Genomic DNA, 25,602 nt, shown 5'->3' on the forward strand with positions numbered 1-25,602 from the left:
TCCAGCTAGGCAGCATTGAGACATAGTTTATTAATGCAGTTTCCCCCACAGCAGGACACAGAAAGAGAAATTGGTAAAACAGTCACATTAAAAAATTATGACTCTTACATCTGATCTTTATGAATACACAGAAAAGAAACCGTCCTCCTGAGTCGTCCTTGGGCCATGTTGAGGCAGAGATGCAAAGAAATTTTTCCCCTTCCAAAGCCTCACAACATTTGCAGACATAGTAGCAACAAACTGAAAGCTATATTCTATCCACATTTAGGGGATTTTAAAGGTGTTTATGTAAAGACCCTAGGTGAGATTTTGAGCAGTTCTTCCAGTTACGTTTTGCAATATACTTCAGTCTTTTGGTTTTAGAAAACATACAAAATTGAAATCTGCCTGGATTCCCTCTGGGGAAAATTATAGTAGGTGGTGAACTGGTTATAAATGGAACTTCCCTAGAAACTTGGAGGTGGAAAGGAGCTTGAAAAGTGAAAAGTGTTAGTCGCTCAGTCATGTCTCTTTGTGACCCCAGGGACTGTAGCCTGCCAGGCTCCTGTCCAAGGGATCCTCCAGGCAAGAATACTGGAGTGAGTTACCATTCCCTTCTCCAGGGGATCTTCCTGACCCAGGGATTGAGCCCAGGTCTCCTGCATTTCAGGAAGACTCTTTATAGTCTGAACCACCAGGGAAGCTAGAAAGAAGCTTACTAGCCACCTAACCCAGTGTTTTGCCTAGGGTAGATTATGCTGCACTGATGAGTTATTAAATCAGTTTAGAGGGTCAGGACTAGTACTGGGAGCAGAGGAAGAGGAGGAATAGAATAAAATTGAATTGAATCTAAAAGTGTGTTGTACAGACTGTTTTGTGAAAGTTTTGTTTCAATGGTGGGTTCGTGTGTGTGTGCATGTGCGTGCATCCTGGGTTACAACATAAAAGTGTGTCTTACTTTGCATGATCCATGGCACTTGGGAGCTCAGAAGGTGCACAGTTCCACAGCTTCCTGCTCCCTGGGGCTGATGAGCCATTTGAGAAATAGAAGCACAGCCTCCCTGTGAAAAAGAGGGGGTTGCACGGGACAACTCATACAAGGGCATGTTATGTTGTTAGTCGCTCACTTGTGTCCGACTCTTTGCAACCCCTGGACTGTAGCTCGCCAGGCTCCTCTGTCCATAGGATTTTCCAGGCAAGAATACTAGAGTGGGTTGCCACTAGGTTCTGGTGAAAAACACTGTGAAGTTGCCGATCTAATCTAACACCCCTTGTTCCAGGTAAGATACCTGGAGTCAGAGAGGGGAAATGACTTTCCCAAGTCCATGACTCATAAATAGCCCTCCTCTCTGGGCTTACAATACCTTTTCCATTTGACTTTAATGATCAAAGCATGCTTGGAGGTGGGCGTCAATTTTCACCCTGTGGTTTCCATGCAACCTTGGCAGCTGACATTCTGTTCCTTCCTGGAGCAATTCTGTGCTTTTGGATCAGCTGGACTCCCCTCTCCTTTCACACTCCTCCAACCTTGCACCACCCAGGATCAGAGGTTTTGTAGGATAGGGCAGGTGTGTGGAGGGATAAATAATCTGTGCCTGGGCTTGGATGATCCAGGGTGATTGGGTAGCTCAGAAGGTGCACAGTTCCACAGCTTCCTGCTCCCTGGAGCTGATGAGCCATTTGGGAAATAGAAGCACAGCCTCCCTGTGAAAAAGAGGGGGTTGCATGCGACAACTCATACAAGGGCATTCTCAGAAAGGAGGCAACCAGCTGACAACTGTGGGCTTTAGGTAACTCCTGCCAGGCTCTTGCACTCTGGCTGGTCTTCCTGAGCCAAAATAGAAGCATGTAGAAAGTGTTCTGTGACTGCAGAGATACAGCAGGATTATGAAAGAGGATCCTGTCTGGGACTCAAAATGCCTCTGGTTTTGACTTAGAGAAGAAAACGATCTACCCCATGAATAAGCAAACATTTATATTACATTTACGCTGTGCCAGGCACTGTTCTGAGAATATTACAAATATTTACTCATTTAATCCAAATAATCAACTTCTAGGCCTTAAGAGGACTCTCCTAGCTGCAGTCCTAGGCAGAAGGTTGGAGAAGTGTTGAGAGGTGTTAAAATAATTTGTTTTTCTTCAGGATCCGAAGACAGGAGGGCAAGCACTCTTAATAGAGTTTAGAACTATGTCATTGACAAAGTGCATTAATCAACAGTCAAATCCAGAGAGTAAAGGTCAATTGCCTACTTTCTCTTGGCAGAAGGAATTGGGAGGAGGATTGTTCTTCTTGCAAAGATTCATCACTTTTTGATGCTTTCCAGAAGTGGTGATGGATTTTCAATGAGCCATCTACTCTTGAAAATATCACCCTCATATATTTGCAGTGCAGCTGCCTTTGGTGCAGGGGTCTGCTTGGGTCCTGAAACCACCCACTCAAGCTCATATAGAAATCAAATCTGTGCCCCTGGCCATAGGATCCAGTGCTTTTTTCAGGATTTCTTGCTAGAAGAGGGTTCTCAATCATTTAAAAATTAGTTTATTATTAATATAAAAAAACTGGACCTGAACTAGAAACTTCTAAATTTGACTTTGATAATGAAAATTAGTAGAAATTTATTGAAGTGTAAGAAAGGCAAGAGTTTTTGTTTTTTTAAAGAGCAATAGGAAGTGAGTTTTTTTTGTTTTTGTTTTTTAAAGTATCTCTATGTATCCTTCGGAAAAGGCAATGGCAACCCACTCCAGTACTCTTGCCTGGAGAATCCCAGGGACAGAGGAGCCTAGTGGGCTGCCGTCTATGGGGTCGCACAGAGTCGGACACGACTGAAGTGACTTAGCAGCAGTAGCAACAGCATGTATCCTTATGTTTTCTATGTTAACATTTAAATCCCACAACACTCTGATTGAATCTCCATTTCATAGATGAGAGAACTAAATTAAATGACTTGCTGAAAGTAAATAGGTAAGGGACAGAATTCAGAATATAGTCTGCCTGCAGAACTCATTACTCTTTTACATCATGCTACAGCCTGAAAGTTTTTTTTTTTCCTTCATCTGAAAAATGACTTGGTCCTAGCAGCATTCACTGACCATGGCAAAATGTTAATTGATCTTTTCATGTCACAGCCTACCGATTATCCACAAGCAACAGCAACAGTTAAAACCTCTTCTCTGTAATTAAGTTTTGGTTTCCTTAACAACTCCACCATGTAATTAAACTTGTTTCTCGAACAGGCAGAAATGGTTCACTAAAGAATCTGAGAAGAACCATTTAAATTATGCTTAGTTTCTTGCTCTGGGTTAACCATGGTCAAGTCTGGACTTGGAACTGAAGTTCAGGAGGAATGTGGAGAATGCCGCTGGCCCAGAGTGTACCAGTGCTGAAGTTAAATGGGATTCAGGGTGTATTTCCTGTGCATCTGTGAAACTTCTAACTTCGCTCATGGTTTTTCTTCACGAACATGTCAAGTAAACATGTAGATTGCTGAATATTTATCCTTTTCTTGGAGCAGCCTCTATTGATTTGGGCAGCAAATCTCACAGTTACTAATCATCAGAAATGGAAAATGCTTCTTTTTTAAAGATGTAACTATCAGAGGTTTCACATTAATGATGTCTTGAAAAAGATTTCCCATTATTACTACCGTCTGTGGCAGTATTATGAAAATATTTGACTTACACCACAAAGTTTATGGACTCTTTTTTTGAGTTGTCTTAGCAGAGGCACTGAAACATAAGGATGGCATTAAATGGTTAAATTACATGCTGGGTTGTAATGCACAGTGAGTTGGGAAACCCAGAGATTTAATACCATCATGAGTCTATAAAACCCCAGGTTTACAAATGCAAGTCAAATAAAAATCTATTAAAGTAGCCAAAAGTTGCTTTGAGTTAGAAGTCGTTAAATAAAAAGAAGATAACAGGCAAGATCATTTGGACTCACACGTCAAATAAAATGTCAAGAAAAAACACCAATGGGCCATTAAAAAAAATACATTAATAAACTGCCTCTCTCTCCTCTCCCCTATGGGTCAAAACGAAGCTTAAGAAAATACAAAGATGTTTTCTAAGTTTGAAATCTCCAAGAAGTTGAGGGTCCACATGCCATATACAAAGTACTACACACTTTCCTGGTCTGACAATGGCTGCTTTGAGGGGACCATGCAGTTAGTACCTTGGGGGTGGGGGTGGGACTGGGAAGAGGGCTGGTGGCGGGTATTGACCAGTACAATCTCTTAAGAGAGCTGGATGAGTCCAGATGTTGGAGAGTATGATCTCCTGGATGCAATGGAATTTATGCTGGGAGATTAAAAAGAAGAATTAATTTATGACTTTCTCTACCTATTTGCAACATGTGCTCAACTTATCATCGGTGCACATTGAGATGCACGGTAATTACAATCCTAAAAATCAGGTGCAACACATGACCTCCGTAGTTAAGCTTAAGGGGGGGTGGGCATTTGTCATAATTTAGTCTGCACATCTGGTTCTATCATACTTGCCAAATGATTAATATAGGACTTTATTACAGTGAAATCCTTTTATATCAAAGTTTTATTTGCCAGGAAATAGAATACTTTCCTTCCATGTCTTTCTCCACCATCCCCCACGTTCTCTGCTGAACTCTGAAATTTCCAGCACTAGGATGCATATGAGTGAGCAGGACAGGGAATTTGCTCTTGCCTTTGTTCAGCTCTCTTAAGTTCTGTGGTCACAACTGGGATATACATACACGCGTCCTTTGTTATAAAAGCACATCCACAAGGGAGAAACCCTAAAGCTTATCCAAAAACCAGGTAGGATGTCAGATACCTCCAATAGTTAAAACCACAGGAATTAAATTCTAAATTTTAAACTCCCTTTTATTGAAATATAAGTTTGTTTAGTATATTTACACCACATTTTATGCACATATATACATAGAAGGCAAATTCTGTCAAATAAAAAAAAAGTTTTTCTTAATAAAAAATTAAAATAAAAACAAAGTAAAGTGCATAAAACGGATTTTTTTTCCTTCTGGTGAACATCCTCATCGTCAAAATTTTGGCTGGTTGGGAAGGGAGAGGGATTAGAAATTCATTCTTTGACTCCGTGCACACTGGCAGTCCTGCATATGTAGCCTTCAGGCCAAGGCGACAAGCTGTAAGGAACAAGTCAGACAAACTGCCAGGGTCTGCAGGACTCCCCCCATTCCGTAGGTCCTGCTCCCTTTGTCCTATCGGAGCGGTTCCCCAGCTCTTAACAGTGACCTCACCATCACGGAGCCGGAACAAAGGGAACACAGGAAGGGGCTCCACCAGCCAATGTCAGAGCCCTTCTCCGGGGCCACCAGCGCGGCGATCGGTAGGAAACTGCAGAATTAGCTCAACGGCTCCAATAGAAGTTTGCCTTTTTCGGGAAGGGAAGGGGCGGGTGGAGGGGTTGCCAAGGAAGGGGCTGTATCTCCTACCGAGACGGCCACCCGGGGGCCAAACTCCGGCAGCAGCCAGTTTCTTTGGATGCAAACTCCGTGCTGGCAGAGGGAAGAATCCTTTTATAGGCTGGGTGAGCTCATCCTCCCAGAACTTTGAAAGGAAACAGCTTGGGACTGCGAGAAAGGGGCAGGTGGGTGAAGCGGAAGTTTTTGGTCGCCTTCGCGCTCGGGTCTCCGGCTGGGCGTTGGCCGGCTGGTCCCCAGGAGGTGGCAGAGGCGACGGCCCTTCCTCCCATCATCCATCCCCCAGCCAGGGGTCTCACACTCTCTCTTCCTCCGGGGAATGCTAAGTCCCGGGTCGGCGGCCGTACTTAGCCTTACAGTGCAAAATGTGCTTGGCAAGGAAGTCGAGGCGGCGCTGCAGCAGCTGAGCGTGGGGGTCGGCGAGCGCGGCCAGCTCCGGGAAGCGAGGCTCGTGGTGCTGGTAGAGGTGCAGTAGCCGGGCGGCCGCGTCCTGGCCGCGGTGTAGCTCCAGGACGCGCCGCGCCGTCCGCTCTCGGAACACGCACACAGACTGCACCAGCGGCTCGTTATACTTGTCCCACATGCCCGCCACCCGGTAGCCGTGCACCAAGCCCGCCTCGTTGTCCAGAAAGACCAGCGCCCCGCCGGGGCCGCGGTGCAGGTTGCTGGTGGCGCGGTGCATGACCCGCGGGTCCCACTGCAGGCTGAAGAGGTTGCTGACTAGCCGGTCGAAGTTGGCCGTCAGGTAGTCGAAGAGGATCAAGTCGGTCCATTGCACCAGGTCCACCAGCTCCGCCCGGCTCCGGTTGGCCAGCTCGCCCCCGGCGGCGCGCAGTGGCCGCAGACGGCCGTCCTCCGAGCGCCAGGGCGCGGGCACCACTACGTCGGTGAGGTTAGGCAGCCAGCGAGTCAGGCTTACCACGCTGCCCTCTGTCCAGTGCGCGGCACGAAGCTCCTCCTGCACCTGAGCCCACTGCGCGCCCCGAGCCTCTACCCGGGCCAGTGCCAGCGGCGGCACGTGGCGCTGGAGGCCCAGCAAGCGCGCCAGGTAGTAGGACAGGGCCTCGCCCTGGATCTGCTCCGGGTTGATGCCGTAGCGCACGCAGGCGCGGGTGCCGTCGGCGAAGCGGGCCAGCCGGTTGGAGCTGCGCCCGCAGCCCCCGCGCTCCAGGGCCACCACCCGGGCGCGGCGCGCCGCCTCCAGCCACGCTGCCGCCTGGGCCTCCGAGAAGCCCCGGGGCACCTGCTCCTCCAGGCCGCGGCTCCAGAAGACGCCCCCGTGCACCGCGGCGCGTTCCTCCGGCCCGGGCCGCCCGGTTGGCACGTGCCGCCTGCGCTCACCCGGGGGCTGCCCGGGCGGGCCGTCCGCGCCTGCCGCCAAGGTGAGCAGCGCCCGGAAAGTTTTCAGGGAGCCGCCGCGGGCGTCCCGCGCCAGGGGCGGGGGCAGAGGAAAGCGAGGCGCGGGCTCCCGGCCGCCGCTCCGGGCCAGGTGCCGCGGTAGTGGGTCTTCGGGCGGCCCGGAGGTGGGTAGCTCCGTCCTCGGCGGCAGGAGCCTGCCCCACAGCGCCAACAGCGAGCCCAGCACCAGCAGCCAGAGCCCGGCGGTGGCGGCGGCGCCCCGCATCCTCCTGCCCATGCTCCGCGGCCGCGCCGGTGCCGCCGCCGCTTCAAGCCGAGCCCCGGCGCCCGGGTCCCGGTGGCGAGGCGGGCCCGGCAGCTCGTTGGCTCCGGGGCTCCGGGCGCCTCAGCTCCATCGCGGCTGCGGGGCTCTGCCCAGCGCTCCGCCCGGCACTGAGAACTCGCCTGGCTGCCGCTTCCCAGCTGCTTTTGTATTTCGCTGTGAGACCCTCCGGCGGGCGCGATTCACAGGCGCCCGGACCACGTGGGAGCGAGGGCGGGGGGAATCCCCCTCCCCCTCCTCCGCCGCCGCTCCCCGCCCCCCACTCCTCCGCCCCCTTCCCCTCCTCTTCCCCTTAAAGCGGCGATGGCTCCTTCCAAGCGGGAGCGGCGGCCCCACACTCAGTCGGGGACTTAGGGGCCGGGAGCTGGAAGCCTGGCTGCAGGCGCCCGCGCGGGGGCGTGGGAGCAGGCGGCACGGAGCTGGAGTCGCGCGGGGTGGGAACGAAGCGCCGCTGGCTCTCACGGGGGTTGCAGTGGGCGCGGAGTCCCTCTTGCAAAGTTCAGACTAACCCCCAATCGAGCTCCGGGCGCCGCCCGGCGTGAATGGGGGCGGGTCTTCTTGCCTTGTCTGTTTCCAACGGTGTGACTCACCCAGCCTTCTGTAAATCCCCGGGGAGCTCTGCGAGCCGCCGAGGATGTGACTCCAGCCGGGTTAGAAGAGTCATCTGTAGCAAACAACTTTGAACCGACACCACCTTTCCCGAGCGCGCTCACTACCCTGGTCCTGTGCGCTTTGAAATTGGTCGCTCGCCCTTTCCCGAGGGACTCTCTGGGAATTCGACCTCACTGTGCCAGAACACCTAGGCAGGTTTCATTCAACAAAGCGTCTGGCCCCAGTTCTGGACACAGAGCAATAAAATCCACAGATGCGGTCCCCTGCTCACGGAGCTCACAGTCTAGGGAGATGTTTAGGTTGCCGTGACAGCCTTACAACCCAAGATCCGACCTAGTCCAGGGGACGGGGCCTTTGAGACCGTTTCTCTTAAGAATGACACGATTTTGCTCGTGGGGGACACAGAAGGGACCGGGCTTGCTTAAGACCACAGAGGTAGCAAGTGGAGAAACTAAAATTCAAACGGGGCTCTCCAAGTAGCATGCCGCTTGATTTTCCATCTATCTGGAAAGTTCACTATTATTAGTCAAATGGCCAGCATTCTTATTTTTAAAGGCTCACTGTCATTTAGCTAGTCACTTTATGCCCCACTTGTGGTTTTCAATTCAACAAATGAAAAAAACAACAACCATACTGCATTTGACTTACTGGTTTAATGGTTTTAAGGGAAAAAGTGTTTGGGGAAGAGGGTGGAGGAGCAAAAAATAATAATAAAATGAAAGACAAAATCTGCAAACTACATTGTCTTCCAGACACTTTTGAGTTCAGTCCACCAGGAAAGTTCTTGGATAAGAACTGGCTCTCACTCTTAGCCTGTGCATGAGACTGTCCCAGATCCAAACCAAGATTCTCAGGTAAGACACAAGATGAGGGGTGGGGATGGATTCCACCTCTGAAAGCAACTGTTTGAAATCTGTTTCCTTTCACATGTTTCTTTTGCCTCCCCCCCCCCCCCCCCGCATCAGATGCACATGGGGGTTTTCAACTGCATCAGCGCATCACCTGGTACTGATTATACTGTATTTGCCAAAAAATGAACATTCTAGAGTTACAGGGCAGGCACCCTAAGGTCTGTGACTAAGTAGAACTCTGAAGACCACATCTAGAGACTTCCAGAGCTGCCCCAGTATACCTTCAAGTGTTTCCATATTGACTGAAATGCGGGGTTTTGGTTAACTCTCTTCTGCACCCCACAGTAGCTATATCATGCCTTTATATAGATCTTATCTGATGGTGAGGTTACTATTGCTGTACTATCTTACTTCATTAGAAGGTACCATCTTCCTGTTCTGTGCAAGCTCCTTACCCTCATCTTTCTCTAGAAGGCAGAGGACTATATCTTAACAACTTTCTATTTGTCTTACCAGGTAGCATAGTATATTGCACTAAAAAGGTGCTCAGTAAGTTGAGTTTAATTTTTTGTCTTTTGGTGTAACTTCTGAGAATTTTTTTTTTTTTTTGAATGCCTTGCTTTCAGCTTGGTTATAAACTATAAGCAAGGTCTCCACCTTGTGGGCATAAGTAGAATATCATCTAACTAGAAAGAAGCATACATTTTCAACAGGCCCGTTAATGGCTTAAATCTGAGAATATTGCTCGGCTACCGTGGCCCGTGTCCTGGGGGCTGTGGGGAAATCCAAAGTAGTTAGTGTCACTGTCTTTTTAACTGTTAACAGAAACTATAACTATAAAGGACAGTTCATTGTAAACTTTATGAGGAGTCTGTCTTACCTTTTTTTTGGCTGCCTGGCACAACAACTTGCTGAATAAATCATTGGAATGTTAATGAGATAAGGTTCTGCAAGTAGCATGTAACAAGTCATTAAAAAAAAACTGCTTACCATTAAAAGATACAAAATAAGAGCTTTCATTCATAAAAGGGAAAAAAATTGAAGGATCCACTTGACGGAAAAGAAGAGGAGGCACATGATTTTCAGGTGAGGAGGGCTGACTTCAACCCAGTCCCAGAATCTTCCGATCACATTACTGGTATTGATAAAGAAACTGAAGACTTGAAGCAGTCAGCTAAGACCTTGCACCTCAGAAGGTGGACTGACCCTATCACAGCCAGTTGCTCATAGACATCGGACTGAATGCACCGCGTTCCCGAACAGGAAGCACTGATAGAAACTTGAACAAATGCATTGAAATGCAGAATTACAGAAAACTGTAGGAATAAAAGAGAAACAAAAAACAAACCCAAAGTAGAAGGCAGTTTAACTCCATTATGTAAATGATTGTTTTAGGCAGTGTTTAAAAACACTTCTCTGTTTACTTGTAAGAGGAAGATGCTCCCATTCTCCTTTACTTCCTGGCGTGAGGACACCCCCCACTGCTGTCCCCCTGGGGCTCCCTGGGACAGCACAAGGCCCTGTCCACCACAATTATGTGTGACCGCAGGCTGGCCCTTCTGGCAGTTTCTTAGGGATAAGGGGAGGTGCTGTTCATCTGTCCCTACACAAGAACCTGTTTTCACTTGGAGAACTTTCCTAACAATCCTCAGAGCTTCTCCCTGAGCCTCAGCTTCCAACTGCTTCACTCTTGTCCACGGTCCTGTTAGAAGAAGAATGATTGGGCTTATAAAAGAGTGCCTGCTGGAGAAGAGAGAAGAGGTGGAGTTGAGGGGTGGGTGCAGGCCAGCAGGCTGGGGGCTGGGAGGTTTTCTAAGTCCCGCATTTCCTCTTGCTGGCTCGTTATTTCCTATGTCTATGAGTACCAGTTCCCACATCTGAGAAATGAGGATGATAAACCCCACCTACCTCTTACGGTTGTTGTGAAGTTCATGTGAGATGTTACTAATAACACTAACAGCAAATGCTTACTGAGCACTTATCATGGGCTCGGCACAGGTCTGAGCTCTGCACCTGTATTCTTTCACCGTCCTGACAGCTGGTCTTGTTCTCACTGTGCAGATGGGGACACCAAAGCTTGGCCAGTAACTGGCCTGAAGTCACATAGCAAATAATGATGAGGCCAAACTCTTGGGAAATTATAAACTACTAAGAAAATGGCAGATATAAAAAAATTTTAAATTCAAGTAAACTCAACTGTATGCAGGTCAAGAAGCAACAGTTAGAACTGGACATGGAACAACATACTGGTTCCAAATCGGGAAAGGAGTATCTCAAGGCTGTATATTGTCACCCTGCTTATTTAACTTACATGCAGAGTACATCGTGAGAAATGCTGGGCTGGATGAAGCACAAGCTGGAATCAAGATTTCTGGGAGAAATATCAATAACCTCAGATATGCAGATGATACCACCCTTATGGCAGAAAGCAAAGAACTGAAGAACCTCTTAATGAAAGTGAAAGAGGAGAGTGAAGAAATTGGCTTAAACTTAAAATTCAGAAAACGAAGGTCATAGCATCTGGTCCCATCACTTCATGGCAAATAGATGGGGAAACAGTGATAGACTTCATTTTTTTGGGCTCCAAAATCACTGCAGATGGTGACTACAGCCATGAAATTAAACTGTGTTTGCTCCTTGGAAGAAAAGTTATGACCAACCTAAACAGCATATTAAAAAGCAGAGACATTACTTTGCCAACAAAGGTCCATCTAGTCAAAGCTATGGTTTTTCCAGTGGTCATGTATGGGTGTGAGAGTTGGATTATAAAGAAAACTGAGTGCAGAATAATGGATGCTTTTGAACTGTGGTGTTGGAGAAGACTCTTGAGAGTCCCTTGGACTGCAAGCAGATCCAACCAGTCCACCCTGAAGGAGATCAGTCCTGGGTATTCATTGGAAGGACTGATGCTGAAGTTGAAACTCCAATACTTTGCCACCTGATGTGAAGAACTGACTCACTGGAAAAGACCCTGATGCTGGGAAAGACTGAAGGTGGAAGGAGAAGGGGAGGACAGAGGATGAGATGGTTGGATGGCATCACCGACTCAATGGACATGAGTTTGAGTAAACTCCAGGAGTCGGTAATGGACAGGGAGGCCTGAGGTGCTGCAGTCCATGGGGTCGAAAAGAGTCAGACATGACTGAGTGACTGAACTGAACTGAAACTCAACTCAGATATTGCTCTGAAATGTTCTCAGGGGTGGCTCTTAAGTAAAATACTGAAAAGCATGAATCCTCAAACCAAACTGTTCAGATTTAAAACTTATCAACTGTGTGATTTTGAGTAAGTTACTTGACCTTTCTGTGTCTCTGTTCTTTTTTAAAGCACAGTAATACCAGTGTTATTGGTATTACTAATTACAACAACAGTATACTATCTGATGAGTAATATGTATGTGTATATAAGTCACTCAGTCATGTCCAACTGTGCGACCCCATGGACTGCAGCCCACCAGGCTCCTCTGTCCATGGAATTCTGCAGGCAAGAATTCTGGAGTGGGTTGCCATTACCTTCTACACAGATGAGTAATAGGAATTGATTAATAGTGATAACCTTTCAGTTTATCCTGATTAAATTAACACCTGTATGTAAAGCTCTTAGAAGACAAAGTCCAATATACATGTGTATACATATATGTATATATGCACACACATATATAGTTTTCCTTGATGGCTCAGCAAGTAAAGAATCTGCCTGCAATGCAGGATACATAAGGGATGCAGTTTCCATCCCTGGGTTGGAAAGATCCCCTGGAGGAGGGCTTGGCAACCCACTCCAGTATTCTTGCCTGGAGAATCCCGTGGACAGAGGAGCCTGGAGGGCTTCCTGGTGTCCATAGGGTTGCAAAGAGTGGGACACGACTGAATCGACTGAGCACACACACAACACATGGTTAATTTGCAATGTGTTGGTTTCAAGTGTACAACAAAGTGATTCAGTTATACATATATGTGTGTATATTTATTCTTTTTCAGATTTCTTTCCATTATAGGTTATTACAAGACATTGGATATAGTTTCCTGTGCTATACAATAGGTCCTTGTTGTTGACCTGTTTTATATATAGTAGTGTATATCTGTTAATCCCAAACCCCTAGGTTTTATTATTCCCTTTTCTTTCTGTTTCTCTACTTTTCTCCTTCTTTTCCTGTTGCTGTCCTGCACCAGGCCTCACTTGAGCCTTGAGAGACATAATGCACCCTCTTTAAACCCCAGATGAGCATCTTCCCTGAAAAATTTACTCTCTTCCTTCCCTACAGAGTCAGTCCATTTGGTTCAAAGTTCCCAGTGTTACTCTTGTTGAATTCCCAGAGCCTCCAACCAGCCTTGAACTCACTGCTTTCTCTCACTACTTTGCCTCATTCAATCCTGACCTATTCTGGGTCTTCTGAGTAGCAAGTCCTTCTGGGGGAAAGATGCCAACATGCACCCTTCTGGATGCTTCTTCAAAACAGAAGAGAGGGAAAGACCATGTCAGAGATAAGTACAATACTCCTTGAAACTGGGTATGACTCCTGTTTTAGCTGTTACTAGCTGTGTGACTTCAGGCAGCTTTCAAGCCTCCCTGGGCCACAGTTTCATTATTTGTAGTTGTTTCTCTACTCTGTCTCCCTCTAGGGTACATTATTTTTTTGCTTGGAGATCATTTTCCTTTTCTTGGTATCTATTTGACCATGATCTGGATCTCCCAAGAAATGCTTAACTGATCTCATCTTTACATATCTGGCTGTTAGGGACAGATATTATACACACCTGACTCCAGGTAAATCCTGCTGGATAGCTAGAAGGAGGTCTGGAAACATAGTTTTTACAATCAACCTGTCTACATGAGTGAGTCCTAGTTGTTGTTATTTTGGCTGTATCATGGAGCATGTGGGATCTTAGTTCTCTGACCAGAGATCAAACCCATGATCTTTGCAATGGAAGTGCTGTGTCTTAACCACTGGACCACCAGGCAAGTCTGAGTCCCAGATTTAAGAACACACTGTTTCTGGAAAGAAAGTCAAGGTTGGCACGAACCTTTAATTTATGTTGAGACTAATGGTTATAGGATTCTCTTTATCTCATGTAGCTGTCTTTTTTACCTGCTTTTGGAAAAACTTCCTGTAGCCACTGGTGATAGAGACTAGAATCTAGAGTTGGAGCCTTGGTGAATTAATTTAGTAAATTTCAAAGCAGTTGCTGATGCATATCTCAGTCATATATCATCATACCCTAGTTATGGGGTATGATGGTAAAAATTCTGGACTGGACATTTGGGGACATGAATTTCTTTCTCTACTATAACTTAGTTCAACTGACATTTATTGTTCATGTGCTAAAGGCCAAGAACTGAGCAAAAAGTGATGGCATCGGATTTTCTCTTGTCTTTAACACCTGCATCAGGAAACACTGGTTGTCTTTTCTTCACCATTTCCCCTTCCCTTCCCGCTTTTGGCAGGTCTCCATCCTCTTCCCTGTGCCTGGTGCTGGAGGGGAGGCTGAATCCTGATTGGGCTAAATCAGTCAAATTCCTTCCACCCCCTTGCCAGTGTTGGATTTAGGCATAGACAAATGGCATCCATTCTGGCCAGTGACCCCAGAAGGGAAGTCCACAGTGAGGTTTCTGGAAAAGATGTCTGTGCCATGACAAAAAGACACAGAAAAGATATGGCATTTTCCTCCATGGCTCAGGTCTAGCTTTGAGGCCTGGAATTGTGGCCGTCATCATGTAACTGCGAGGGGCGCTCGGGGACACGCTGAGGGGAGCAGAAGAGGGAAGGCAATCCCTGGTGATGTCCTCACACCCTTGGTGATGTCACCAGCTCCTGGATTAATCCACTCTGGAGCCAGCCTGACTCTGCAGTGCCCTGGAGGTTTAACCCACTCTGTGTTGGGGGGTTTGTTCTTCATGGCCAAAAGATTCCTAAATGATGTACCTCTTACATGGGGGTTTGCAAACCAGACGAAGGCAGACGTATAAACAGAACTCTTCCACCACACCTGTGCTGCTGGGAAAGCAGTGTGCTATTGTCTTGTGGTGCATGTGCTTGCAGCCAGGCTGAGTCTGGCACTTACTAGCTGTGTTGTCTTGGGAAAGTCACTTAACCTATTAGCTCATCTGATAAACGGAGGTGAAAACCTCACCTGCCTCGTTATGTTATTGTGTGGATGAAATGCACATTAAGACTTGCTAAGTGCTCAATAACTATGATCAATTGCTCTGGCTATTATGGAAATATTAATAAGAACCACACAAGAGCCCAGAGGCAGGAGCAACTAATTCTACTAGAGAATTAGGAGGAAGGCCTCACCAAGGAGACAGATGTGAATCTAGGTCTTGAAGGGTACCTGGGGATTTGCAGGTCAGGGTTTGGGGAGGAAGAATGTTGGGGATGAGCAGAGGGAGCCATGCTTGAGTTCATTCCTACATTTCAGGAGCTCAGTGTCCTCATCCTTAAAAGCACTTGAGTGTGTTGGATTAGCTTAATCCTCTTTTCATGAAAGAAACAAATCTCAGGTCCCTTCCCTAGACTGAGAAGCTCCAGATGGGAGATTCTTCGCGGCCCCTTTATCACTCACCTATCATTTTTCAACCCACCCTGGGGAAATTCACTCGACAAACATTTGCCACTGAAGAAGGTGACTCTCGCTGGCTTTGTTGATTTCTTTGTTCGTTGCAGCCCAGAACCTTATCTGCTGTGCAATTAGCAAGGCTGTGCTTCTTCAGCTTCCCCAGGCCCCATGCATCTCATCAGTCAGATAGATACTGAAGCTTAATTAAGCTTGTAAAGCTTTCTGATTTCCTTAGATGAAAGGTGGCCCGTAAGTACCAGGTTTTATTTTGGTGGCTTCTGCCAAGGGTTATTATAAATAGGACTCAGTGCCACGTGGCTGAGCTCTTAGGGTGATAATGTGTCAAGACCAATCGAGGCTGCTGAGAGCAGAGATATTATCATAATGGTTCCATCATAGGTGGTGGGTGTTAATGGAAATGACTGCGAAAAAAAAGTACTGCAGGCAGCGAAGCTGGACCAGAGGAGGCTGCGAGTGAAATATCGGCAGCTCCTGAGATCTCCATCATAATCATTAGCTATATTAGCCTCAGAGCCATTCTTCTGCCATCTCTTCTAGACCAAGCTCAAATTCAAGTAAAAAATGATGCTTTAACTCCAAATGAAAATATATTCCCTTGCTGCTTTTTAAAATCCATTTACATTAAAATGATGGCCAGTAGGTAAGTAATTTATAACTGGGGGCTCACTGCAGTGCGTGGGTGTCATTGGAATAGCGAGCAGCCTAAGTGGGAGGCCGAGGGACTTCCAGGCCCGGCCAGAGTCATCGCTGTTGGACTGAAGGAATATGCAGAAACAAGGGGTAACTTAGGGACGCTCCCATAGGCGATGGTGAATGGAGAGGTGGCGTTGAATTTCAACAGGAAGGTGGCTGAGCAAACGGGTAGAAGTTCTGCAGTCATGCAGCCCTTGTTAAGAATGTGCGAGCTTCCTGGCCGCTGGCGTTTCATTTTCGATGGAAGACAGTCAACGATATATGATGACGGTGATGTTGATGAAGATGACAATGGTTTAACCCCGTTGCCAGTTGAACCTTCCCTGTTCTTTTGAGATCCAGTTAATCTTGACCCAAAGTCCTATTCCATGGCCTGGGAGGGTCCAGAAACATCCCCTCCCTTTCTGAGAGTGCCTGTCCCTCAAGCTTGTCTCTCTGTGTCCGCCTCCTGCTTCTATGCTTGTTGCTTTGACTCCAACACACAGTAGTGTGGATGTGAGGTTCACTGCCTTATCCACAGACCCCACCCCCAAATCCACTTGGGCCAAGAGATGAGTTTAGTAACTTTGCTGAAGATCTACGGGGGCTTTTGGGGTGGGGCTGGGGTCACCTCGTTATGCAAAGCCTTCTTTCATCCACCTCTCCTCTCTCTTTCCTTCTCCCCTTTGTGGAGAAACAGGCAAAATTTCCCTCTTCTCTCATGGCCTGCTCCCCTTCAGGCCTCAGCAGGATCTCAGCTTCGTCCCCCTCAGGTACAGGTTTACCTTGTGATCAGGTTGGGAACGGAACTCTGGGGGACACCACTGAAAGATTCTGGGGGTCCTTTCTACATGTGGTGTGATGTGTGAGAGCTTTTCATGCATTCGGTCCATATGACCTTCCCCCTCTCCACCCGTTGGAGGTATTATTCCTCCATTTCATTGATGGGAAAACCAGAGTTATCATGAGAAGTAAGACTTCTAATTGGCCCGGGAGACTTTTGCTATGTAACAGAAGAAGAAGTTCAAATCTGGTCGGCCCCAAAACAGAAGTTAGCTTAACTGCAGTGCCATGTGACCTCCTGGAGCTGGGAAACACCCTGGCCAGTTAGGCAAGGGGCCTCCTACAAGGGACTCATCTCTTCCTTGGTGCTGGCATGTTGTCTTACACCAGGCATGCTGGAAACGGGTATTTACATCTCTCTTTCTCTCTGCTAGGTGATCGAGCCCAGCCCCTCTCCTGAGAGCACAGAAGGCTCCCCGTGGTTAATATCACATGGGGGAGGATAGGAGGGATTGGGAAAGAAGTGGGCTGGACTGGCTGGCTGACCCAGTGGTCCTGAGGACAGCACTCTCTCCATCTCAGGACAAGATTAGCCTGAGTTAAGGTCAGCAGTGCAGGGATGGCCGTCACCTGCTGTAACTTCTCCTCTGATTTCACCCCTACTGCACACCGACTCTTGAGACTGCCACGCAGAAGCAGGAAATTGCCTCCATGGGGCTGGGCATGTTTGTTATGCACCAGGCACTGAGACTGGCTCCTGAATATCTCTGGTTCCTTTTCATTTCACCAGAAAAAAACAGGAAGAAAAAAAACAGAGGCCGTTTCTTGCCTGCTTGGGTTTAAAGAACGTCAGCCTTTTAGGGACAACGTGGGCCTGAGGAATGGCAGGAGGAGGGCTGAGGAATAATGATGGTGATACATTTCTAGAGCTTCTTGCCGTTTTGCTGAGTTCTCTCCTGTGTCAGTCTTGTTGAATTTTTACAATAACCTGCTAGGGAGGGGGTTGGGGCTTCCCTTGTAGCTCAGCTGGTAAAGAATCCACCTACAATGCGGGAGACCTGGGCTCGATCCCTGGGTTGGGAAGATCCCCTGGAGGAGGGCATGGCAACCCACTCCAGTATTCTTGCCTGGAGAATCCCATGGATGGAGGAGCCTGGGGGGCTACAGTCCATGCAGTTGCCAAGAGTCGGACAGGACTGAGGACCAAGCCCAGGGAAGGGTGGTAGGGCAGGCGTCGGTGACTGTTGCTATTTTGTGAAGAAGACTGAGCCTCGGAGGGTTGTGTGATGAGTCCAAGGATGTACAGCTAGTTCCTGGCAGACCTGGAACTTGAACACGCTTCATCTGGCTTCTACATCAGAGTTTTTCCATGGCATTTCATCACCATGGCATTCATACTTTGTTTGTTCAGTTTAGTCCACATCTGCAGACTTTGTCACCACCTCTGGTTTTCCACATGGTTGCATATCCCTGTTGAATATATGTTACAGGGACCACTAAAACTCCAGTAAGGATGGCAGGAAAAGGAGCCCAGGGACAGTTCCCCAAAACCTGTAATACATAAAAGCCCCTCTTCCCTTAAATGGTGCTTTCTGTTTCTCTCATTAGCAAATGTGACAGAAACAAGGAAGGAAAGAAAAACCAGAGGGTTGTGAAAAAAAGAGAGAGATTATCTTGAAGTCATTTTCTTTGCCAGCCTGATTCTGTTAAGAAACAGGATTTAATCAATGAGAGTCAGAGGCAGAAAGAGGGGGTTATCGCTGATCATTGGATTATGGGAGAGGGGTAGTTATCATAAAACACCTCTGAGATGGCAGAGAAGAAATGGTGAAAAACAAGAAGTTTTCTCCTACTTTTCTGCTCCTATGCATGATACCCTTGCTCACACAGGGCAAAACCAAGCCAACAGACCAAGGTAGGGTGCTTGACCTTATTGCCTTTCTCCATTGAGAGGGTCACTTAGTTGGGGATGGTAACAGATCTGCAGGGCTCTTTAGGCTCAGAGAGGGTGGCTAGACTATGTAGAATTCTTCCCACCGTGATTTTCTTTCTTTTAAGATGGGATGTTAATGCTTGCCTCACAGGAGTATTATGAGAATTGAATAGGGTATGGGATTTAATAAATATAGCAGGTGAGACATTTCAATACAGTTTCTGGCATATAGTAGGCATTCAGTAAGTATTAAAAACCACATACTCAGCTGCATGGAAACATGCCTGAGAGGATATACTTAGTGATTAATAGCATTACTCGTTAAGAAAAAAACCTGTGTGTGGGCGGCACTTTTACTTTTTATCATATACATTTTTTTCTTTATCCTTCCTGATGCATTTGGAAAAGCATGCTTTATGTATTAATGGGTGTGTGTGGAGGCTCAAGTTAAAAGTTAAAATCAGATATAGAGTAATAAAGAACGTGATATTTTGATACCCCCATCTTTGTGTGATTGTAAAATTTGTACTCACTGCTCTTGAGTCACTTGTGGTGCGTTTGATGGCAAGTGGCAGAAATGGACTAGCTAAGTCAAGAAGCAGAAATGGGATTTGATAGAAGGATGCTGAAGTAGTTCCCAGCATCAGTGAAGGACCTGAAAATTGGGTACTGGAAATCACCAGAACTCCACAGCGCCAGGTAGGCAAGCAGGAGGTGCTTCCCTCAAAAGTGCGGGTATATCGTGTCTCAGCTCTGGTCACCTCCCATTCAAGTGTTTATGTTCCAAGAGAGGAAATCTAACTGGTCCATTTGAGGACAGCTGTTTCCACCATTTTGGTTCACCTGGCCTTTGCCTCTGTGACAGGGAAGGTAGTATATAAGAAAGCATATAAGGGCACAGTTTGGGCTTCTCTGATGGTGCAGTGGATAAGAATGCACCTGCCAGTGTAGGGGACACGGGTTTGATCCCTGGTCAGGGAAGATTCCACATGCCACAGAGCAACTAAGCCCTTTATGCACCACTGCTGAAATGTGCATACTCTAGGGCCAGCAAGCTGCAACTACTGAAGCCCATGCTCAACAACAAAGGAAGCCACTGCAATGAGAAGCCCATGAACCATAACTAGAGAGCAGGCCCCGCTTGCCACAACTAGAGAAAGTCCACACCCAGCAACGAAGACCCAGCACAGCCAAAAATAGATAAATAAATAAAAAAAATTTTTAAAGGGTCAGTTCTTAGCTGGACCATGATGCTATAGGTACCTACCCCCATAGTCTGTGCTGTTTGATTTTTGAAAAATTATAATCTTGTGTTATTTTAAAAATAATATTGAGAAAACTCTTAATCATCCACAAAATAAATAGAGCTGTACTCTAAGATCTTAACAGAGTGTATTTTGTGTATCTCTTTTAAGGAACCAATACAAATCACAACCAAGCAGGATTATATGCCTAGTGATACATCACAGAGTGACACATTGGCTCTGGGTCTGCATAAATGCTTATTATGATGGCAAACACACCCACACAACAGGAACAATACTTGTCTTTTTGACTCCAACTGTTAGCAGATCCAAAATTTCCATAACTTTGTCTAGCACTGCCTCTAGAGTTAGGAAGGGAGTTTTGAGACCTTTATTAGGGTAAAGAAAAGGAATAGGGCATTTCTGATTTTTCTATCACTAGCTGTTATTTTATGGTGTTTAGGAGGCATGCAGAGTGGATCCAAAGGTATGCAGGGTGTATTCTGTGTGTGTGAGAGAGAGAGAGAGAGAGAGAGGAAGAGGGAGGGAGCATTTAGTTGCTCTGGGGCACAGTGATTTAGCCAGTCCTGTCTTGTATGAGGCAAGCTCCAATCCAGATTGCATTTTTGATGCTGACCTTTTGTGTTTCCCAGGAAAGAGGAGCACAGTCATGGGTCGCAAGAGGCTGAGGAAAAAGTGAGAAGCAGGGAGTGTGGCCAGTCCGGGAGGATCTGGGGGAATGCTTTGTGTCCTCGTAGTGCCTCCTGGCAACATCAGCACCACAGCGGCTGGCTTGGCTCTCTCCCCTCCTGGCAGCCCCATAAGCATCCTTCCCAGTGTCAGTAAATCTTGTCTTTGGCCATCCACCCTTTTCTTGTGAGTTTTTTCTTTTCTGATGATGTTGCTGGGGGAGATCAGCAGAAACTACTTAATTGAAGGCAGAAACTTCATCTCTAACAAACAGATGGATTGATAACGGATACCATTTACTAAGTCTTGCTAACAAGCCAGGCAGCTCACATATCCTCACTAACCCTTTCGGGTGGGTTTTCATAGACTCTTGTACAGATGAGGAAACCACAGTCCAGAGGGTTTGAGGATGTTGCTCAGTTTGGCACAGCTCTTAAAAGAATTAATGGTTTCGTATTGTGGTGCTGGAGAAGACTCTTAAGAGTCCCTTGGACAACAGGGACAAACCAGTGAATCCTAAAAGATATCAAACTTGGATATTCATTGGAAGGATAGCTGCTGAAGCTAAAACTCTAATACTTTGCCCACCTGATGCAAAGAGTGCACTCATTGGAAAAGACCCGGATCCTGGGAAAGATTGAAGGCAAAAGGAGAAGCGGGCAGCAGAGGATGAGATAGTTGGATAGCATCACCAACTCAATGGACGTGAGTTTGAGCAAACTCTAGGAGATAGTGAAGGACAAGGAAGCCTGGCGTGCTGCATTTCATAGGATCACAAAGAGTCAGACACTACTTAGCAACTGAAAAACAACAACAACAACAACAACTTAAATGGTAGAACTAGATGCGAATCTGGCCAGTGTGTCTTCAAGGTCACCTGGTCCTGATGCCTCCTCTGTATGGGAAAGCCAGCTCAGGAGAGCCCAAGACCCAGTAGCTTTGTCACCCATCACTGATGACTCTGGGATCAATCAGAACTATTGAGCAGTCACAGCTTTTTAAAAAAATTTATTCCTTTGTATTTCACTTCTTTATTTATTTTTAATTTTTTGGCTGCACTGCATGGCATGTGGGATGTTGTTAGTTTCCTGATCAGGGATCAAATCTATACCCCCTACACTGGCAGTGAGGACTCTTAACCACTGGACCACCAGGGAAGTTCAGCAGTCTCAGTCTTAACTACAACAAATTTGGGAATTATGAGATACTATTACTCCCAAAGCCAGAAATGTAATGTCATAATTTTAAGCCGAGGCTCTGAGTCTGCTCTTTGGGGCATGGTTGGGAGACCAAGGCCTATGACTTACCAGGACTGCATACACAGCTGGAGAACCCTCCGAAGACTGCTCTTTCTGAGACGCCCAGGGAAAGCTTTTCTTCTTTCTTCTGCTTCAGACGCTGGATATCCTAACCTCTAAAGTTCCTGGGAACAGAACCATTAGACTTCATAGTTTTATTGGAATTAAAAATTTTGTGAATTTTGGGCTAACTGCATCTGGCCATAACACAAATAAAAATGGCATTGCTTTAGACAATGCCATGCATTAATTAAACCAGTGGAGAATGAAACAACAGAAATACAACAGCGACAAAAATGGGAGTTGTGGGCTTCAGAATGCTCCCCTAGCAGGCAGTTGAATTTAAATTTCCATTATTTTGAGTGAATGTGGTCCTGAGGAATCTTGTAGGGATGGTTCTTCATGTGATTTCCAGGCATGCCATCTCTTATAGGGTAGTAACTTTGATAAAACTATAGCATGTTTTGCTGGGAAAAAAAAAAGTATAAAATATATGTAGAATTAGGAAAGGATCCAGGAGGACACACCTAACTGTTAGCAATAAGTTACGTTGGGGAAAGGAAATTTGAAGAGAAAGGACTTTCTTTTTTTTCTTTAAAAAAGTCTATATATTTCTGGTGTGTTTAAATTCATTTTGAAAGTGAAAGTGAGAAGTATTAGTTGCACAGTTGTGTCCAAGTCTTTGTGACTCCATGGACTGTAGCCCACCAGGCTCCTCCGTCCATGATTCCCAGGCGAGAATACTGGAGGAAGTTACCATTCTCTTTTCCAAGGGATCTTTCCAACCCAGGGATTGAACCTGGGTCTCCTGTATTGCAGGCAGACTTTTTACCATCTGATACTCAGCACAAATATTTTGAACAGACTAGAATGATCAAGGAATTGCTTTACAGTGAATGATTCATGCTTCATGGCACCAGGTTATCAAAAGGCAGATAGGTGACCATTAAGAAACTGGTCCAAATGGGCCAGGAGTTAATATGGGAGTGGGCTGGGATTGGATGGTAGGCATAGAGATGGAAAGGAAGGGAGAAGGACTTGAGAAACCAGAGGACAGGGTGTGATGGTTGATTTTATGTATTGATGAGACTGGGCTAAAGCATGCCCCAGATGGCTAGTGAAATATTATTTCCGGGTGTATCTGTGAGGCTGTTTCTGGAAGGGATTAGTATTTGAATCAGTAGACTGAGTCAACAAGACCACCCTCACCAAGGCAGGTAGGGGAATTTACTTGCTTAAGCTGGTGCATCCTTCTTCTCCTGCCCTGGGGACATTGATGCTCTTGGTTCTTGGGCCTTAGGACTCAGATGAGGACTTACATCATTACCCTCCCTGATTCTCAGGCCTTTGGAGTCAGATTGAATTACACCACTGGCTTTCCTGGTCCTCCAGTTTGCAAAGGACAGATCATGAAGCCTCTTGACCTGCATAACTATGTGAACTAATTCCTATATTAATTATATATTCCTACAGTAATTATATATATACTTATACACACATATAAATTTTGTATTTATATAAAATTTAGAAATTTACAAATTTCATATGTATTTTTTATATCTATCTATCTGTTTCTCTGGAGAGCCCTGACTAATACACAAGGATGCGACCTGAATTGGCTAAAAGTTTGCAAAGTGGTACTTTTTGGATGAGGGTGGAGCCTAGATATTGGTGCTGAGCTATGGAGGGACCTAAGGGCGCTAGAATTCTGAGTGCGTGGGTGGATGGGTAGATGGCTGGACAAATGACTCAGTTCCCTCACAGAAGCTCCTTGATTTCTGGTTTAGGCTAAACTTCTTTAAAAGCCTACTTAGATCCTGAGGTTAGGTAGTAATTTCTCATACTCTTCCCCTGACCTCAGTTATCCTTCCCCAAACCAGGGAGGCTGAAGGCTTTTCTGAGATCTGGACCATTTCTGGATACCTCATGGGGTCATTTAGGTCTTTTTATGTTCTAATTCCCTGGAGTAGGAAATGGCAACCCACTCCAGTATTCTTGCCTGGAGAATCTCATGGCCAGAGGAGCCTGGTGGATTACGGCCCATGGGATCGCAAAGAGTTGGACACGACTGAGTGACTAAGCAAGCATGCGCTAATTATGAGAACCTCCTTTTTGAACTCTCTCACCCTAGGGCTGGGAAGGAAACAGAGTGTGGTGGCTGGGATTCCTTCCAATCTGACGTATAGGAACGTAGGCAGGATCTGACATGTCTGAGAAATAGACTTATGACATTACTTGTGTAGCATGAGCATGAAGCTGTTCACACAGACAGAACTGTAAAATCACATGCACATGTACTTCATGTACATGATCACATTTAAGCTTCACAACATCCTGCAAGGCAGTAATTGTTATCAGTATCTGAGAGGGGAGGAAAGCCCAGCTTGGAGGTGGCTTTCAATACTTTGGCCACCTTATGTGAAGAGCTGACTCACTGGAAAAGACCATCATGCTGGGAAAGATTGAAGGCAGGAGGAGAAGGGGATGACAGAGGATGAGATGGTTGGATGGTACCATCAACTCAGTGGACATGAGTTTGAGCAAACTCTGGGAGATGGTGAAGGAGAGGGAAGCCTGGTGTGCTGCAGTCCATGGGGTTGCAAAGAGTCGGACACAACTGAGTGACTGAAGAACAGCAACACTTCTCACTTCTAGAGGAGAGCTACAGGAATAGCATCCCTCTTCTGCCTCCAGATATTAGCACATCTGGATGAGACATTTGGAAGTGCTGCATAGCCACGTGCTGCCAGTCTGAGAACTAGGCCAGTACTGAAGATGGCAGAGTCAAGATGGAGAGAATCTGGTCCCTGATGGTGGGGTGAGTCACTAAATAACCCATCACAGAAACTTTCAGATGCTTCTAGTTGACTTCCTGGTGTCTGTTCTGGTCTTCTTCCTTAGTCATGTAAAAATCTATATTGATGGATGTAGCAATGTACCTGATACAAAACACATTTTCCAGACTCCCATGTCAATGCAAGTAGCTGATAAGATGTTAAGTGACCCTTTGCCCTGCCGCTTTTTATCTTCCTGTTTCCGGGGATGTGGACATGATGGCTAGAGTATAGTAGCTGTTATGTGATCATGAAGCTAACCTGAGGATGGAAGCTATGTGCTAAAAATGGCAGCACAAAAAGTGTGGGTCCCTGCTGACTTGGAGCTACAATGCCAGCTTTTGACTGTTTATATCTGGGCTTCTTGTATGTGTACATAAAACTTCTGTTTTATAGAAGCCGCTGTTTTTGGTGTTTTCTGTTATATGCAGCTGAGTCTAATCTCAGCTGCTCAGACTATGTCTTTCTAAATTTCCTGCTGGGTAAGAATTAATTTCCTTAAAGTCTAAACTGTTTGGAGTGGGGGTTGCAATCAATAGCTTCGTAATTGTTTCCTCTTCAAAACCCATACTGTTAACATCTCTACTGCATAGTCATATAGTCACCTATAACACAGGACTGTATTCTTCAATTCTCCATTATTCTTGAGGTGAGAGGTCTTAATGTTAGGATATCCTCCACTTTCTACATATCTTTCCTGTCTCTGAGTCCCATCATTGGGCAGTAAATAACTTCCAGAAAGCCCAAACAAAAAGCAGATTTTCCAGTTAGCTGCTACGGGGTGGTAACAGCATTGGTGGGGAATTCAAGTGGTTTCTTTGGCACCGACCTCAGACTGTCAGAGTAATACCTCCCACCTGAGCAGGGTCTGGCTTTCAATAGCCTCCTGTCTCTTCCTTCACCTTCTCCAAGCTTGTTGCTCCTCGGTTCCTCCTCCCGGACCGTGTGGTCTGCCTCCCACACAAATCCTCAGGGACAGGAGCTTTTAATAACTGGCGAGGCAACTATTG

General features: G+C 46.3%; 1 protein-coding gene and 1 long non-coding RNA gene across 2 annotated transcripts in view; one reads left to right on the forward strand and one right to left on the reverse strand.

Annotated features, from left to right (window-relative positions):
* Positions 1–25,602, forward strand: part of LOC136174394 (uncharacterized) — a 1,095,937-nt gene that overhangs the window by 912,912 nt on the left and 157,423 nt on the right. The window lies entirely within an intron of this gene.
* On the reverse strand, positions 4,821–7,080 carry FJX1 (four-jointed box kinase 1). The gene has a single exon (XM_065944909.1). The coding sequence runs from the start codon at positions 7,050–7,052 to the stop codon at positions 5,739–5,741; it is 1,314 nt and encodes a 437-aa protein (XP_065800981.1). The 5' UTR covers positions 7,053–7,080; the 3' UTR covers positions 4,821–5,738.

The sequence above is a fragment of the Muntiacus reevesi genome, chromosome 9, assembly GCF_963930625.1.
Source record: "Muntiacus reevesi chromosome 9, mMunRee1.1, whole genome shotgun sequence".
NCBI lineage: Eukaryota > Metazoa > Chordata > Mammalia > Artiodactyla > Cervidae > Muntiacus > Muntiacus reevesi.

Bases quoted from the DNA above. Each gene is read 5' to 3' on its own strand.
- FJX1 (XM_065944909.1), bottom strand. From the start codon at position 7,052: ATGGGCAGGAGGATGCGGGGCGCCGCCGCCACCGCCGGGCTCTGGCTG.